Below are 18,951 nucleotides of genomic sequence, written 5' to 3'. Positions count from 1 at the left end.
ACGTGGCCAGTAAGGCTGTTGAGGGTATTTCAGCTTTCACCTTGGTGCTGGAATCAGTTTTATGGGGTAGGTAAAAAATCCTGTGCAGAGGAGCTGGGGTTCTGGAGCATTTTGGAGGTGTGTGGGAGCAATTCTCTCTCTCTCTTTTTTTTTTTTTTTTTTTTTTTTTTTTTTTCCTAATGTCCCTGTCCAAGTGGCTCAGTCACCACCTCTGTTGGCTTGAGTAGCCAAAGATAGGAGCTTCTCTTCTTCTTGGAATCACTGGAACCCATAAGGTAAGAGCTGAAGTGCCAGCTCTTATCAGCTATCACTTAATGCCTTAATTAAATTTTCCAGTCAGAACCCCTGATTTTGCAATAGCATATTGGATTTTTTAAGTGCTTAACACCACACAGTATCCGTGAGTGGAGGTGTAGCCTTTATGTTAAGGGCTCCAAACCCAGCCTTTGCCCCAGGAGGGTGATGGGGCCTCGCCAAACTCTCTGAGGCCGCTTCCTGTAAGGGTTTTTCCCTTCCGCGGGGGCACTAAGATATAAAGGAAGGGCCGGGAGCCTTGGCAGGCACCCCGCCGTACGGGGCTCGCTGTGAGGGGTACGCATTAGCCAGGCTCATGTGCAGGAATTGGGCTCTGCTTAGGGCTCCTGAGGCGATTTTAAAAGGGCGGGCACTAGGACCCAGCAGCCGCGGTGTGCTCCCGCGTTCAGCCGGAGGGGGCGGCTCCCTCCTTCCGATTGGACGCAGCGCCTGTCGCTCTTCCTGCTTCCCGGCTCCTCATTTGACCACAGATGAGGACGGCGGGGGCACTCTGCGCATGCGTACGACCCGCCGCGAGCTCTGGCGGGGCAAACCGGGCAGAGCGGGGTGGGGGCGTGGCTTCGGCGCGGGGGCTGACGGGACGGCGCCAAGATGGCGGCGGGGCGGCGAGCGAGGCCCCCTACGGCGGCGGTGGCCGCCTGAGTCAGCGCGGCCTGGGCTGAGGCGAGGGGGGGGGCAAAGGCAGGCGGGCACCGCCGGGCGCCCCTCGGGGGCCATGGCCACGATGGAGAAGCTGATGAAGGCCTTCGAGTCGCTGCGCTCCTTCCAGCAGCAGCAGGGGCCGGCCGCCATCCCTGAGGAGCCGCTGCAGAGACCGTGAGTGACCGGCACCGGGCGGCGGGACGGGTTCTGTGGTGGCTCCGAGGGTGGCCGGGACCCTGCCACGGCCTCAGGGCCTGGCGGTAGCCGGGAGGGACCCCACAGGGGCAGCCTCGGCTGGAGGCTGGCCCTTGGGACCTCTCTGCTTCGCCTCTGGGCTGCTGGAAACTTTCTGGGAGCCGGGGAATTGCAGCAGGCCGGGCGGTGGGCGGGAGGTGGTGTGATTTTATGGTTCTGGAAAGAAAAGTGTCGGTTCCGTATAGCATGCGGCTGGGGGGGGGGGGAGGAGAAAAATCCTAAATGTAACTTCAAGTCTCGGTCTCATCCCCTCCGTGCTGCTGATCTGTGTGACAAACTTCATTTGAAGTCTCGTGCTGTGACTTCTTGTGCTGACACCTAGGAGGAGGTAGTTTAAATACTTGTGGTATCCTTTTGTGTCCTTAAACGTTAAGGGTGAATGCACCGAAGAGGCATCTGTTTCTGTCAGTGGGATATTCAGGTGTCTGACCAGCAAACAAGGGCGAGGAGCTGTTCAGTGCCCCAGTGCTGCCTGTTGGGTTTGCTCTCTCTAAAAATAACCCTTCTTGAGCAGGTGGAAAGGCGCTAGGACTTGCACTGGATGAATACGTGAGTCACATTATTGCTGTTTTTCCAGACATCAGGGAGACAGGAGAAACAGAAGGGCTGAGGAGCAGGTAACTTCTCAGTTGGCAGTTTCAGGCTGCTTTGGCAGAGATGATAAGTGGTGGAGCTGGGCTCTCGGCCACCTGCTCCCACAGCACATTTTGATATGGATGCCAACTAAATTATCATGGCTCGTTCGGTTTGGAGGCTCTTGTCTCAAAGAGTTTCAATGTATGGTTGATGCTGTGGGGGCATAATAGGTGAAGAACCTTATGTCCTTTGTGATCTCATTGGTTTTAGCTGCCTTACTGTTTTGCAAGGACGAATTGCTCTGTTCTGTGCATTTTTGCGTTACTATTTCATGTGACATGAAGGATGGGTAGAGAGCTATTTCTAATCTTTCCTATACATAGCAGAAAAATCTATCCAAAAAGTTCCTGATGTGATAGATCATCTAATTTCAAAAGAATTGCTTGAAAATTACTTGTGATGCTTGCTGAGGGATGTTAAGGTTGGTTTGGGGGGTTTGCATTTAGACGTAGTATATTCAATAATCTAACAAATCAGGCTTGTAATTGCCCTAGTTGACTTTGTTTTGTGTTTAAAAATAGGCTGGATGCTTTCAGAAAGCTGATAGTATTGTGTGCCCCTAGGAGCTTTACGAATTCACTAACAGCACTAAGCCTCGTGAAAGCCTGTGAAAGGATATTGTGGCAGTCTCTGGTGAAGTTTCCAAAACTGTTAGTGTATTACCAGGTGACATGTTGAGTGTAGCTCATGATATTATTTGCATTTGCTGTCCAATGAACTGGAAAGGAGAGATGCCTATGTGTTTTTGTTGTGTCTGGGGAGAGGTGTTCATCTTAATTGTGGTTCCATGCAAATAGCACTTACATATTTTTGTAGTTCTGTGAGGTAACTTCCTATCCTTGTTTGCTCTAGTAAAACAGATGCTGCCTTGCATGTCAGTAATGGGAGAATAATGGTATTGGTGAGTTTTGCAGTGTAAGTGCTGCTGGTTTGTCATTTAGCTGTTCAATTAGATATCTACTTAGCATTGTCCATTAGATGAAAGTTGTCTTGTTGTATAAGTTAGATGAATGAGACGCTGTCATTCCTTGAAGTATTGAGTAATATTTTTACATGTTGTTACTTTTTTTGTTGGACCTTCTTATGCTATACAGTGAAAGTAAAACTAAGTACCCATCTCTACTTCCAATTCTCTTTTTTAATGCTTTAAATTATGACAACATAGTATTACCTCTACATGACTTAAATATATCAACAAAGATAACGACTTCTCAGATCTTGATAAAAGTAATATCCTGGTTTTACTTTTATTATTAGAATATTGATTGAATTCAGGCTTTTACCAAGAACTTAAGAGCTTTTTTCGGTTTTGAGAAATTTCATTAGCAGAAATCATGTGTTAAGCTTTTATTATATGCTGCAGACATAGGTCAGTTTCTGGTCTTCTCTTATCTCCTCTTGATTTTTTTTCCTTCTGTGAAAACTTAGGTTATGCTGTCATTGTATTGTTTCTGTAAGGTTCTGCTGACACACCTTATTGTCTCTCATATCTACTTTTATTTTTTCCAGGCTCTTAAATTTTGGTTGGAGTTGGGTTGTTCATTTTGTTTTGGATTGCAGAGCTCCTACTATCTTGAAAATTCGATCAGTGTGATGTAAAAATTCAGAGTTTACTTGGTGAAACCAAAGAGCAGATGGACTGTCAAACCACATCCTATATTTTATTTATCTTTACCTCTTGTCACTGAGCTGAGTGAAATGAAATGCTAATGTTTCTTCTGGGAGAGTATGTAGCTTTTGATTTGACTATTCCAAAGGTGGTTCTTCACCTTTTCTCCTGCTAACTTGCTCTAATAGTTAAGTATTATAGTTGCTTTACATTGAAATTGGAAATAGGTCACAATTTCAATTTTGTTTTCATTTGGCTCTAACCATTACCTTTGCAGTACAAGGTGCTGCAAGAGCTCAAGAACTCTCCAGCAAAGGGAAGTTTTTCAGTCCTCACTGATTATTTTTTCTGGATTTTTGTTTGAGTGAAGCTATAGACATAGGTAGGTTTTATCAGCGCTGTCTGTAGCTGTATCCTTTCTGCTTAACTGAAGACTGAACTGCATGGATAATACATATTGGCCTGCTTCTTGGATGACGTTTTGGATTTACCATTCCTGGGGGGTCAGCTCCTGTTCTAGTCTGTCCGACTGTCATTGGCTATATTACCACGTGTTTGAATCATCTGCCACACTTCAGCTTGATTTGTTTATTTTTTGACCCACTGATATTTCTGTATGCTAATAGAATTTTGAGTTTTCCCAATGTTTCTCTCAAGGGTAATGTCAAGCTGTTTGGCTTTGCCTTTTTTAAATAGTGGCTCAGCATTAATGCTTCTGTCGTCTATTTACACATCCTTAATTCCAAAGCTGTTAAAGAAAATCAGCATCAGAGAGTCGGAACTCTTCATAGGCAGCTCATCTCAGGCTTGGAGTGCAGAATTATCGGGACGTTTTTTTTTTCTTACTTTGTTTGTTAATCTTCTTGGCTAGAGGCTGCCCATAGAAGCATGCAGAAGATTAAACTCCCGTGTCGGTGAGATGAGGCTCTCCTGCAGATATGTGCTGCTTCAATATCTCCTGCCTTCTGTTATTCTGGAAACATGAAGTGATGTCTGACCTTACACAAGAGGCTTGCTGCCTCGGCTCTCTTCTAAGAAATATGTGATGCTGTTGTGCCTCCTGGGCACAGTAATTTGCCTGAGGTCTTCATAATATGTCTGAATACATTATTTTAAAGCAAAAAAATAAAACCCTGTCCTATCTCCAGAGACACAGAATATCACTGTGTTATCTTTCTCCCTCTGTAGACACAGTAAATGTGTGCATGCACGCGACATACATTGTGTGTTTGTCTTCCACCTATTCTTTTACTCGTTTGGAAGCTGATTTTTAGGAAGGCGAGTGACCAAATGGCAGATGAAGGATTCAGTACAGCAAACACAGCCGAATGCTTTTCCTTCTTTTCCTTTTAATAGTGACTGACACTTACTCTTCACCTCTGGTTTCTTTTCTTTCAGTTTAAATGGTAACATCTTCTTGCCTATAAGCACTCCTGAGTTTTCACTGCACATTTTCTGTATTCAAGCCATTTTAAAAAATTATCTTATCAATTTCTTGAGTTACTTATTTTATTATTCAGTGTTGGGAGAGCTCTTTGTTTACAGCAATCTGCCAAAGAGATTGATCTGTGCTGCTCTGTGTGCTATTGAACACCGCTGCCTGCCTTGCCCTGGGCTGTATTAGCCGAAGAATAGATCCTCTTTGAGGAGCAATGAAGCTTACCTAAACAAAATACTGTCAAATGTCTAATAGAACATGGTTGTGGGTTTTTTTTTTTTTTTAGAACTGTTCCTTAAACTTTGGAAAGGGAAAGCATTTCTGGAGTGAGATGAGAGGATCTCTGGGAGAAGAACTGAAATGTTGCGAGGAAACAACCCCATTTGCAGTATGACGAGGAAAAGGGCAGGCCTGTTATTTAAAACGTGTGGTAGTATTTGAGCAGAAGGTCTTAATTATTACAACTTAATTCTTCAGACTTTTGGTCTAACAATGTATTTCCAGTTACTTTAATGTGGCTATGGGCTAATTACTGTTGGTTCTTAATTCTATTTTAAGCTCTGTTATTGTAGCTCAAGGCTACAGTAATGATCAGTGATCATTTTCCAACTTCTAATTTCGAAACACTTGTTTGCTATTTGATGGTTTTGCTATTGTTTTGCTAAGACAGTTAAATGTTAAGCGTAGAGAAGGTTATTGGTCACTTGGAAAACAAAAGCAAAGAGCAGCTCTATGAATCTGAGGGAAGGAGCAGGAGCCTCCTTGTCAGGACACATGAGAGATGTTCCTCAGTTCCTGGTTTGCTACTAGTGAATTATTTAAAAGTAACTTCTGTTTTCCTAGGAGTGATTCTGTGTCAATGGAGCTGAAAGTAGGAGACAGTGTGTATGAGGAAATAAAATATCACAGGCTTCATGCTTTTTTCCAGTTCACTTATTGGCAAGATCGGGGGTGGAGCAGGCAAGAAGCCTGCTCTTGATACAGGCGTTCTGTTCTTGATACAGGCGTAAAGGAGCCTAGAGCTGTTGAAAGTGAACATTGAAGTTTTCCAAATTGTAAACTTTACAGATCGGGCTTTGTATCAGTTGTGGATCTACATTCTTCCATTCTGTGACTTCTGTTCTTTGTTTTACACTTAATTGCTCTAAGTTAACTAAGCTCATCCTTGCCTGGACTATGCTAAGTGTTTGAATAGGGACATCATTTTTGATAGGTAAAGACAGTGCCTAGAGCTTTGCTATTTTGATGCTTAAAAAACATTTGGAGGAATATGGTACATGACAGGATTGCATTAGCATCCTTTAATTCAGATGAAAAATGATTTAATACAACTTCTTACTTCTCAAGAAGTTGTCAGACAAAAAGTTGATGATGAAAAAGATCTTTTTTCAATATGGTATTTTAAAGTCTGCAATACTTGTTCTCCTTGCTTATTTTCTCCAGCCTTTTTCATTCTGAGTTTGTTTGTTCTATCAGTTACAGGATTAATATGATAATCCTACTTAAAAGGCTTATGCTTTTTCTAAGTTTGTATCCTTCCCTTTGCTTGTGTGCCTGCATGCTCTCAGCAGCAGTTTTTATGCAAAGTCCTGTCATTACAGATGATTGGTATATGGATATTTATATCGTGACTAGAGAAGTGGTTTCTTTTTGTGTGTGTGTGATTATTATAAATACACTTGCTAGAGTAGTGTCTATAGTTACCACTCAGTTTTCAAGTCTTAGATTTATTTTCATTGTTTCATTTTAGAAAGAAAGAGCTTTCAACTACCAAGAAAGATAGAGTGAATCATTGCCTGACAATATGTGAAAACATCGTTGCTCAGTCTTTAAGGTAAGACAAAGTTTATTTTTAATTTACTGCATTAATACAATTTGTTGCATTAATATGAATAGCTTCTTTGCAGTGCTAGATACTTGAGGGCTTCCTGGTAATTGCTGATTTTAAACGTTCAACTTCAGTCTAAGATCGAAATAATAAAATATTTGGTTGTGTTTTTTTAACTAAGCCAAAATCTAAGAAGTAATTTTCTTGAAGCATTGGTAGAGTAGGTATTACCCTTCTACTTCAGACAGAGAAACTGAGGCACAGAGGTCAAATACCTTTGCCAGGTTATGCAGTAAGGAGCAGGTAAATGATTTCCCAACTCCTAAGGAAGTGCTTATCTGCTGGATCTTTTCTCTTCTTGTATAACGGTGTATATGTTGTTGGATTCTGAAACCACATCAGAAGTAGATTTCATGTTTGCTGTTTCTAGTGCCCCTTGTAATTTTTTAATGTTTGTTTGTTTAGGAATTCTCCAGAATTTCAGAAACTGCTGGGAATTGCTATGGAAGTCTTTCTCCTCTGCAGTGAGGATGCAGAATCTGATGTCCGGATGGTTGCTGATGAATGCCTTAATAAAGTTATTAAAGTAAGAACTTCTATGTATTGTCTTACCATTGTCTCTTCTTGATGCAGCATCCTGTATGAATTCACACGTACCCTCTTTTAATTGCTTTTTGTTCTTGATAATCTCTTGTAATGCAAGGGGTCAAGTAAGCTTTAGGAAATTCTGTATGTCCTCTAAGGTGAGTTGCACAGAGGGACGTAAAATTTGTAGAAGATGAGGGTATTTTAACCTGCCTGCAGTTCATTGTTCTGTTTTTTTTCTTCAGTCATTCATTAACTTCGTTCTGTTTAAGTCAGTTAAAACAAGAATATGGGCTTTTCTAACGTCACTTTGTGGTGTGGGAGGAATACTCTTTTATTCTGTAAACAAGAAGTTACTTAACATGTAAGAAGGGTAAAGAATATTATTAAAAAGCTGGCTATAAGATGTAATGTCTCTTCATTCCAGACGATTGGTGTGTTGTAATTCGGATAGTGATTTGCTGAGACTTGGCAGAGAAGTTTGGAGGCATAATTAGGATAAATGCAGTGTTCTGGAGGCTCTTATTACCTTACTGTGATCCAGAATGAAGGGCTTGCTGGAGACAGCAGGCGGGTTTTGATAGGAGGTCAGGCAAGGTCTAAATTTGAGTTCAACAAATCACAAAATGAATGTTTTGAGTAACTGATGTAAGCTGCTGCTTCCATAATGGATTTACCTTCATCTGTCCTTTCTTTTTTTTCCTGTTTTCTGTAATGCGTGAATTACATAATGTATCTGCATAATTAATCTAGTTGATATGAAACTTTAAGTACTTTATGATAATGTGCAAATATATATATATATATTTTTATCGTGAAGAGTTTGTTTTAGAAGTAAGCAACAAATCCCTATTCCTATTTCTCTAAGTTACGTTCTATTTGTTTGGTATCTGTATGAATTAGTATTATGGAGAAGATTTGTTGATTAGATGCTCTGAAACTGTCTTAAAGAATGCAAGCTTTCTTCTATCAAACTGTTCTGTAGGCTTGGTGTAAAGCTAATCTCTTATGTTCACCTCTCTAATACTGTTACTGCTTTCAGGCATATTTTAAGTTAACTTCAAAAACTTATTTTTGAATCTTTGTATGGTAGATGGCTTTCTTGTAAAGATAAATGTGATTTTCAAGTGACAGTCCTCTATCAGTCATTAAGCTTGCAATTTGGTCACAGCTGTGAAACGTTGATAGTTGTGATATTCCAACCACACAGATTTATCAGACTTAGCGAAGCTGGTCACAGTTTGTATTTTGTTCCCATATTTATGCTCTGTGGTAGCAGCTTAGTCTTTAAGCAGACCTGTTTGGTGTATAAATGTAGAGGGGGAAAAAGACAGTTTTATTTTTGGGTTATTCAAGGAGTAATGATGCTTGTGATAAATGGAACAGAGGCATCAGGCCCCTAACCTTGTGTATTAGCTAACCTTCATCTCTTTTTGGTACTTCTTGCAATTTAGGGGCTGCTTCTGTTTGCTAGAAAGATGTTCTATATTTTCTCTTTTGAAATAAGAGTCTAGATATTAAGTACTTGTGAAACCATGTCTGGATTCCATATTCATTAGTGCAATTAAAACACTAACGTTTCTGTATAGACAAGGCTTTAAACTGAAATGACAAATTTAGTTAAACCTCTGTAGGTGGTCTTTGAATACCGTTCCACTCACCTGTCAGAACTCACAGAGAGCATAAATGACTTAAAGTTTAAATAGTTTTGGTGAAACCTTTATATAAAGAAGAAAAATACAAAGTTGGGAATTACCCATGCAAATACCACTTGCTGTTATTTGCAAGTGTGTTGTTACTGACGTGATCTTGTTTTTGAAGTTGAACTACAAAGCTGTTGTAGTATTGCCTGACCTAACAACACTGGCGGGACTCTTCTTGCAGATTGTAGTACAGTTGGTTTCAGTAATTAGGATTTATTAGCTGTATTAATTTACAGTTGATTATATTCTTTCGAACTAGGAATTTTTTAGGTTCTACTCTGCTAAAAATATAAAACAAGCCAAAAAAAGAATTGAAGTTGCTCTAGCTGAATGTGGTATAAGGACAAATAACCATTGAAGCCAGAATAGTAGCTGGTGTTTTTTTGTGTGTGTGTTGATTGATATCCTTACACACAGAGGTGGTGACCTTCCTGAAAACTTAGTTTTTACAGGAAGTGAGATTTGTCCCTACCTGGTATAGTCTAGGCGTTTGCAGTTAATAGTTGATGTGCTTATAACAGTTTAGAGATGCAAGCGAAATAAGCTTTTTTTTCTGGGAAGGTAATATTTTGTTATGATGACTGGTATGATTGGGGCATAAAGTTATTGGGCATACAATAAGGAAATGGTGCTCTGGAGGAGTCACAGGCTCTTCGCTGACCATGCATAAGCAGTTGTGGCCTCCACATCAACATGTGCCATGTAAGATTTTGTAGTTGTCATGAGTAATCCTGTGAAGATGTGAGCTTACTGGTTGATGGTCAAGAAGGCAGATGGGAAGCTAGAAATTACTGAATAATTGTGTAAAAAATAAAGAATTAAATATAAAATATTGAAGGGCTGTATAAATTCATAAACTAGATACTTGCATATTGCATTAAGTTCTTGTTTTAACTGAAGGAGTTGTGCCACTATTCATGAACATTTCTACCACTTGCTAGGAAAAAAACAAATGGAAGAGAAGGGGTGCTCATACATACACAGAATGCTCTGTAGGAAAGGATTATACAGAGTGGAACTATTTCCTTTTTTTCCCTGCTGCCATTTTAAAGGTGGAGGTAGAATGATTGAGTTGAGTTGAACAGAAAATTAGTACTCCTCAGTGCTTCCTTTCATTTCATGTTTTCTAATTCTTAATTGGACTACAAGCTCAGAGCAAACTAAAATGCATGCTCTAGCATGTTCTGTGTGATTAGATCCTGGAACATGATACTGCTGGTGTCCAAAACACTTCATGGTAACAAATGGATGCCGAAAACAGGCTAATTTGTGAAAGAAGGGGTTTTCAAGGGCTGTTAAAGGTGATGGTACAAATACAGCCTCAGCTTGAGAAATACCTGACAGTAGGCTGCTTGTAAGTGGGGGTGTCTAGCAGGGAATAGCTCTCGCTGCTTGTGGGTACTATTATTTTGTTTTAATAGTCTATTCCTGGGTATTTATTGCTGGCTATTGCCAGCATGCACATTAAGTTGGCTGTAACTGTGGTCTGATGCCACACGGCCTCTTCTAGGCAGATGGGACAAGTAGCTCATGTCAACTGCAAATACTTTAGTTTGTGGGATTGTCCATGTTTCTGTTTTGTCATTGTGTAAAACAAAACAAAAAGGCATCTCCTGTCTTCTGATTAGTTTTTTCCTTCTATGCATCATATATGGGGGCAATTAGATAGTTCTACACTTTTTTTTTTTAAATTTTAAGTGCAACTTTGTTCCTTTAAAGTCCCTTCAGTCTAATATGATATATTCATGATAAATTTTATTGCAGGTTTTGATGGATTCCAGTCTCCCTAGGTTACAATTAGAACTGTATAAAGAGATTAAAAAGGTGAGCTTACCTTGCTTTTGTCTTTCTGAAATATAGTATTTAATAAGTGCTGCAGTATATTGGAATGTGGCATTCATGAAAATAGTGGTGGTTTTTTTTAAGGTCAAAGTCAAAGCTTACAGAATTTGGTTCTTGCATCAGTTAGATCACTTTGCCATGCCAAAATCTGTTAACATTGCTCTGAATCTGAAAACGACCAATTTCTAATTCAGTTGCAGTTGTGTTTTTTCAGTTGTGTGTACGCTGCTAACAATGGCACCATGAACCTTTGATATACTAGCTAAGGAAAATAAGAAAAAAGTTCTAAACACCTCAATTCAGTTTTCAGGGAGGCTTGATTTGAGAAGTATTTTGGTTAGGTTCAAGCTAAGTAAAGTACGTGATTTATCCAAGTCGGGAGAGTAGAGACCATGACACCTATCAACTTCCATAGTTTTCTACATTCCAACAACATTGAGGAGCTTTATTATGTCTTCACACACTGGGTCTAAACAGCCTCTGGCTCAAGTCATGTGCGTTATTGAAGCTGTAAATACAGACTAATAGTTACTAAATTCAGAATGCAAGCCATTAAGAAGTGATATAGGTTGCTACATGGAATTTTTTGGTGTTCACTGGAGCTGAAGGCTATTTACTTGCATATTTCCACTGCTGTCAATTTTATGCTGCATATGTATTTCTGCAAGTGTTCCACTGATTTTAGATTCTCATATCATCAGTGTCTCTTTGTTGGTTGATGACTGTCTCTGTGGTATTTTAAGCTGATTTCAGCAGAGTGGAGATCTCAGACATTTCCTTCTCTTTCTTGATGTTCTCTCTTACTCATTTTGGGTCACTTGGAAAATTCCTAATACCAGCTAGAAAAATGAAGGCAGTTGTGGATCTGACTTTCTTTCCTTTTAACTAGAAGAATTTTAAGGCTTCCAGATACCTTATGTTTTTTATCTAAGTAAAATTGTATAAGATTTAAGCAATTGTAGACATTCTATTAGAGAATGGTTTTGCTTTATGAAATGTAACAGTTGCATGCTCTATTTAGAATGGTGCTTCCCGAAGTCTACGTGCTGCACTCTGGAGATTTGCTGAGCTTGCTCATCTAGTTCGGCCTCAAAAATGCAGGTAAGTTCATCCTAGTAGTGAGCTTTCCAAAGAACATTTACCAAAATACAGATGTTTACAAAATTTTACTGTTCTCAAATTTTACATATTCTTCTCACCCTCCCCCCAATTATATTCCAGTCACGTTGTCTCTGAAGTAGCTTTATTTGAGTAGCTGGTTTTCTTTTAGCAGAATTTTAGCTCTGTGTTGTACATAACGGTGATGATGAGTTTTTTCATGTATTCTTTTTAATTCTTAATGTCTGCTAATTGTATTCACCTTGTTTTTCTATGTTATATGTAGCTAATGGAAGTATTTTGTATGATTTAATCGTATGAAGAATTTGTGTATGAATTAAAAATTGTTTTGGTGGGTACAGTTTGGTGGGTACAAATTAATGTTTCTCCTTTGTCATACTTAGGCCATACTTAGTGAACCTTTTGCCCTGTTTAACACGAATAAGTAAGAGACCTGAAGAATCGGTACAAGAGACACTAGCTGCAGCAATACCAAAAATCATGGCAGCATTTGGCAATTTTGCAAACGACAATGAGATTAAGGTATCTTTAACCTGGTAGTGCTCCCTGTTATATGTCAAAGCACAGTTAAACTACCGCTATTATCAACCGCGTTGCAGAAAGCAGCATTATAGCTGCATGTATGAATTAAGGCAAAAGTTGTCTTTGCTTGATGTAATGCTTGGAATGGATGAAAAAGATGCTTGACTTCTTAACTTTTAATGAGAAAGAAAAAGAGAGAGAAGTAAATTAAGTAACATATCTTATTTTTAGGTTTTATTGAAGGCTTTCATAGCTAATCTTAAGTCCAGTTCCCCTACTATCCGTCGAACTGCAGCAGGATCAGCAGTAAGCATCTGTCAACATTCACGAAGAATGCAGTATTTTTATGCCTGGTTATTGAATGTACTTTTAGGTAAGATTCAGGGGGGGAAAAAATAATTTGCTTCAGTTATAAGTAATATGAATTTCATTTCCCGTGTAAGATGCTAAATATGTGAATGGTTTTCAGGCAAAGAAGGGATACTTAGACTATCAGTTGTCCTGATTGTACTTGCTTTATTTGGTGTAGTTAGGTGATATAGATACTGATGCTACTTGTATCTCGTGCGTTCGGAAATGTTAATTCAGTTACGTTGAAAAGAAACTGCCAAAGCTAAGGAAGCAAGTAGCCTATTGGAAAAATGAGGAAGTATAGGCATTCTTCGGCAAGACCTTGCTCAGGAGTCTGTGAAGAGTTTTGTTTAGCAGCCTGGTTGTTAGTGCAGAAGGTCTGAGGTGGAGGATATGCCTGTTCTTAGTGTTATGATCATGTAGCCTGTAGCCTTCTAAAGAAGAGGTACCACGTTGATTCTTTTCTTGAAAGCCTAACTTAAGTGCTGTAGATACTTAATTCTACTAAAAGTAGATTTTTTTAAAATTTAAAAGCACAAAAATTCATGTGATGTAATTTTTTTCCATATTCCTTTATCTGGGAAGTTTTTGCAGTCTTTGGAGAGATCTGCAGCTGATGACGAAACACCTGAATGGTAGTGGAAACTTTTGTCTCAGTTGTACTGATCAAGGGTTCTTTCATATGTAGACTATGTTGCAAATGGAGAGGGAAGGAAGACAGGCAGGTATCCTGTTAGCCTTGCTTCTTAAAAGAAGAGGTGAAAAATGCAAATGTCATGTTCATGTAGTGACTTTTCTCACTCTCACTTGATAATGGTGTATTACTTCTCTGTCTTCCTTTCTCTGTGTGCACATTATTTCCTGCCTCAAAGGTGCTGTTTTGTAATGTCCTAGCAATGGTACTGAATTTAGACAATAATATTAATAGGAACATAACTTACATTAATTCTTCATGTATTTTGAATTTGCTTCTTTGATTAGTCGGTAAATATATTGAGCAAGATTTCCAGTTGAAGGAGGCAGCAAAAGTATAGATGTTATTCATTAGGACAATACCGTGTGTTCTGGAGGGGGGAGCTATGTTGGGCCTGAACTGAATAGCCAAATGGAGGGAGGAAGTCACTCAGTAAGAGCCTCAGGGATTATTTAAAAAATAAAATAAGGTGGTTGTGCTGTTATTGAACAGAAGAAGTAGGAAATAGGAGAAGGGAGCCAGGGTCATTCTCCCATATGGCTTAAATCATTGTCAGGAGTGTTAAATAATATGTATATTCAAGTGTTCCTACACTTAAAACCATTCTTTAATTGCTGCTATGTGTTTTTTTCTTTTTTTTTTTTTTTTAACTGAAACTATTATACTGACTACACAATTTCTGTAGTTATGTTTGTATGTTTGTGTTGATATTTACCATTGTTGGTAAGTGGTTTGGTTTGTTCTGCTCTACCCCCAGGCTTGTTGGTTCCTGTAGATGATGATCATCCTACTCTCTTAATTTTGGGTGTTTTACTTACGCTAAGGTATCTCATACCTTTATTGCAACAACAAGTAAAGGATACCAGCCTGAAAGGCAGTTTCGGTGTAACAAGGAAAGAAGCAGAGATTTCACCGTCACCAGATCAGCTTGTACAGGTAAAACATGAATAATAACCCTAACCTGAAGAGTACTATTTGGTCTATGAGGGGGGAAATATCTTCCAAACAGTATGATGCAACAGTAGTTAGGTGTAGAACATTCTGAATTATTTTCTCAAACTACTCTTCAACTTGGTAACTGATAGTTGGTCCAGTGGTTGGAATTCCTAATAAATAATTTTCATAACATGAAATCCCAGAAAAATGCTTGCTAGGTGTTCCTAAAGGAATTCATAAAAATTACTGCGTTCTTTGATGTGATTCCTCCTCCTGTAACAATAGACATCATAAGAGACTTCTACCAAAAAGGCTACCTTGAGATGAGCTTTTCCTCTTGGTAAAGGATGATGATTAGATACAGCATAGCTCGGTCATTTTGAATGCATCACTGAAATTTAATGTGGTATATGAGAACAAAGGTAGATTGTTGCGTCTTCACAGGGATTTACTCCAGTACTTCGTTTTTTAGGTTTACGAACTGACTCTGCATTACACTCAGCATCAGGACCACAACGTTGTGACTGGAGCTTTAGAATTATTACAGCAGCTCTTTAGAACACCACCACCTGAACTTCTCCATGCCCTGACCGCTACAGGTGGCATTGCACAGGTCAGTGTATCCAAAGATGAATCTACCAGCAGGAACCGGAGTGGGAGCATAGTGGAGCTCATAGGTAAGCTATATTTTTGGTAATTTCTGTAAAAGGAAGTGATTGCAGGCTCTATTCCTTTTGGGTAGCATAAAGTATGAAGGATAAAATAAAAAGTGTAAAGGTATGCATGATATTTTTCCTGGTACTGGAAAAGATCCTCTCCCACCTCACTTTCCTTTAAGTGGGTGTACTTTCATTCAGTATTGTGGAACTCTAGACTATTTTGTTTTGTGTTGATGATTTTTTTGTTTACACAGAGCAAGTAAACCATGGTGACTGATACTTTTCACAAAATGAATGTTCTCACCTAGCATCTGACACTTGTGATTCATAGAAAGCTGATCTAATCAGAATTTATATTAACTAAGAGCTCCTTGCTAAATACCAAAACCAGCATGAAATTAAAGCATGACTTAACTTTATCTGTAACTTAAAATCAGCTATTAGTGTTCCTGTTTGTGAAGTGCATGTTCTTAAAATCATCTCTTAACTGCTACTTACCTGTTCCAAAAGAATCAGTCTCTGATTGTATTTCTGTAAGGACTTCTGCAGTGAAGTAATGGATCATTTTAGCATTGCTGCTCTTAGACATAATTCATTAGCCAGGAGCAATCATACCAGTGAAATTTAGAACACTGTTTTTTAAAAGCAAACTTCACACAACTTGCACAGAAAATTAAAAAGTCATTTGGTGGTGAATGACCCAAAAAAACCCTTGAACTTCAAAAGCATCAAGTTTGCTATTTCTTCCTGGCATTTTTTTTTCCTTCCCATTTGAGGCTTTTAGAATTCCTTCATGATTTCAGCAGCTCTGTCTCTGCCCTCATATGTTACTTTCTGTGATTTGCAGCTGGAGGGGGGTCTTCATGCAGCCCTGTTCTTGCAAGAAAGCATAAAGGTGATTATTTCCAAAATCAATCTTTTAATTGTGTTTTCCTCAAAATCCCATTACTCCCTCCCTTCACTGTCTTGCTGAACTCTGGTCTTTGTTCACAAATGCCTTCCTGTTACCAGCTGAGCTTCATCACTGTAAATCTCAAAAGAATTCTGACGTGCTCTCTGATATTGCAATCAAGATGTTCTAGAAGTTATTCAAAGCAGTATCATTCTTATTTTTACTGTAATCCTCTGGCAAAATTATGCTGATGAGTATTGAGGCAATTTTCAGTTTTAAAGAGCATGTTTAAAAATACTGTCTGAACAGGGCATTCATTCCTCCTTTTGACAGTAATACTCAACTTTTAACATAACTCACTAAATAGTTAACCTTCCTGTTTTTGTTAGTCCCGTTCTCTTCCTCTTTCACTAATGCATGTGTATGTTTGCATGCTTTGATGTGATGCTTTTTGCTCATTTTTATGCCTTGTCCTTGATGATTAGCATTATTCATTCTGTGTCTGTTTATATTTAATTTCTTCAGTAAGTAACTCATTTAGCAGGATTTTTTTTAAGAAGTACTCTGAAGTATTCTTTCCCAGTTTGTGCATGAAAGTACTTTGTATCTGGTTATATAATTCGCTTAAGTTATTTCACAATGGAATCATTCTAGATACGGGTGGCAACAGATTTGTCATCCGTTTTAGCTGAAGAAGATGTTACTACTGCAGTGAACAGTGTGTGAGAGTAGTGCAGTCAGTGCAAGCATAGTAGGCAGAGAGATGTGCAATGCTGTAAAAAGGAAGACCTCAAGGAAAGATACTTTAAGACTCAATAACATTATGCAGACTCAAAGGACCACTGTAACACATAGCTTACTTTTTTTCCCCAACTATGCCCTTCCATCTTTGTGTGCAAAGAATCTCATTATGCTTTATTGCTGTAACAATATGCCTAAACATGAACTAGTGGGTAGAGCTGAAAAAATAAGAAATCATCACTGCATCAATAAGCACTAGTTTAAAAACAAAAGAGTGAATGAAAAGGTGCTCTGGAAGTAGGTACTGCTGCAGCATCCAAATGTGAGAGAATGCAACAAATCAGAATTTGAGTCACCATCCCTGGAGGTCTTTAAAAGACGTTTAGATGTAGAGCTTAGGGATATGGTTTAGTAGAAGATTTGTTAGCGTTAGGTCAGAGGTTGGACTCGGTGATCTTGGAGGTCTCTTCCAACCTAGACTATTCTGTGATTCTGTGAGAATAAAGATGCATATCACTTTTAAATGAAAAATGGTAGAATTACCACTTTGATACTTAAAATTGTTAGTGATCTTTAGTGGAGATCTATTAGTACCGATAGGGAATAATAATGTAAATTCAATTAAAGTACTTGCTAAACACTAACCTTTCCTTCACTTTATGGGAAAACATGTATGAAGCTATGAGTTTATATCCTCTTTCAAGATTATGATACAAAGATTATTTTGGGTCTAAAAATGGTATAAATGAATTTGTGGAAATTTGTTTATTTTTTTTTATATTTTGAATTTTATGCAGGTTTAATGTCAAATTCTGAATTGTTCATTTCCTACTGCTCGCCATTGAAGAAAGGAGGGAAAATTGAGCTTATTCCCAATTCCTGCTCAGTGTAGTTTTGCAGTCTCTTGGCATATAGAGTAGTATGCTTCTGTGGTTAGCCATGGATGAAACTTCTCTAGCTATAACATTCTTTCGCTATTACCCTTATGTTAGAACTTGGATTTTCTATGTCTCTTCAATCATTCTGCTTCAGACCAACTTTGAAGCAGCTGGCCTATACTAGTTTGTTTGTTTCAGCTTCTGAAAATTATTTGGGAACAAGGCTGAAAACTCATTTCTAAATGAAGGAATATGTTCTGCATCTTAACTGACTTTTGTTCCTCAAAACAGAAATGCTATTCTGTGGCTTGTTTTATAAACTTATGTAAACATGTAAAACCTAATATGCCTAGTAAGTGTTTTTCAGTGTCCTTCCTCTTCTTTCACTTACTTTTAAAGGTGATCAGCTGTGGAAAGTAGAATACCCCTGTTTGTTTCAGTGAAATAGACATAAATGTGGGAAAGAATAGAGAAAAATATGCCATCTTTTCATGCTTTTGGTTGGGAATTCTTAGCACAGTTTACTCACCCTTTGGGAATGTTTAGTTCTCAATGAGCTGCTGTTATTTTATATAGAATATACATGGAAATGTGGTTACCTTTCTGCCTTACAGGCTTGAATAGCATAAAACATACTTTCATGAAGGAGACAGTTTTACAGTGTTTTTTCTGCATATATATGAAGCAATTATGGTAGGGAAATGAATACAAAGGTCTGTTAATGCTTTTCTTCCACTGGTAACTTAAATGACGTATGAAAGAATTCACCTCGAGTTGTCAGAACACTGGTATCTTACATGGTAAATCTTAGACTACCAGTGAGGTTTATTCTAAAGTGCAAAACAGGCTTGCTGTCATGAATCCCTCTGTCTGAGCAAATGGCTTACAAGATCCAGAAGGATGGCCTTAATTATTTCCTCTTCTTTTCAGTACAGTTGTATCCTTGTTTTGCTCCCAGGTAGTGAGTATCTGCAGGTATCTTTCTTTCTCCACTGCCTCTATTTTAAATAGACATTAAACTGTGAGTAAGTGAACTCTTTTAAGATGACTGTGTTAGGTTATAAGTGATTCTCTTTCTTCCTGTGGCAAAAGCCTCCCTGAAAAGTTTTGCCTTAGTGGCCCCCGGATCTTCATGTCTCTTGTCCATGGTTCATTGCTCTTTCCCACTTAAATTGTCTTGTGCTTCTAGTCTGTGCTGCTCTTCCCCCTAAGCATTTTCCTTTCTTGTGCCACTGGAGTTCCAAGCCCCAAACTAAGAGTAGCCATTACTTGATAACTTTCATAGCCTTAAGGACAGAGAGGTTAT

The 18,951-nt window shown here is 38.7% G+C and overlaps 1 protein-coding gene across 2 annotated transcripts in view; it reads left to right on the top strand.

Annotated features, from left to right (window-relative positions):
* Positions 1–873: 873 nt before the first annotated feature.
* The window catches only part of HTT (huntingtin), an 86,307-nt gene continuing 68,229 nt past the window's right edge, over positions 874–18,951 (top strand). Inside the window, exons 1-10 of one of the 2 annotated variants that reach the window (XM_035324930.1) lie at positions 1,031–1,131; positions 6,646–6,729; positions 7,189–7,309; positions 10,776–10,835; positions 11,875–11,954; positions 12,356–12,494; positions 12,726–12,867; positions 14,297–14,475; positions 14,948–15,152; positions 15,982–16,029. In XM_035324930.1, coding sequence (XP_035180821.1) covers positions 1,031–1,131; positions 6,646–6,729; positions 7,189–7,309; positions 10,776–10,835; positions 11,875–11,954; positions 12,356–12,494; positions 12,726–12,867; positions 14,297–14,475; positions 14,948–15,152; positions 15,982–16,029 — 1,159 coding nt within the window. Of the gene's footprint in view, positions 1,132–6,645; positions 6,730–7,188; positions 7,310–10,775; positions 10,836–11,874; positions 11,955–12,355; positions 12,495–12,725; positions 12,868–14,296; positions 14,476–14,947; positions 15,153–15,981; positions 16,030–18,951 lie in introns of both variants that reach the window. The other variant, XM_035324931.1, reaches the window with a different exon arrangement.

This window comes from Oxyura jamaicensis, chromosome 4 (genome assembly GCF_011077185.1).
Source record: "Oxyura jamaicensis isolate SHBP4307 breed ruddy duck chromosome 4, BPBGC_Ojam_1.0, whole genome shotgun sequence".
In the NCBI taxonomy this organism is placed as follows: domain Eukaryota; kingdom Metazoa; phylum Chordata; class Aves; order Anseriformes; family Anatidae; genus Oxyura; species Oxyura jamaicensis.
Note: the sequence above shows the minus strand (reverse complement) of the source record. Positions and strands in the feature narration are given on the sequence as shown.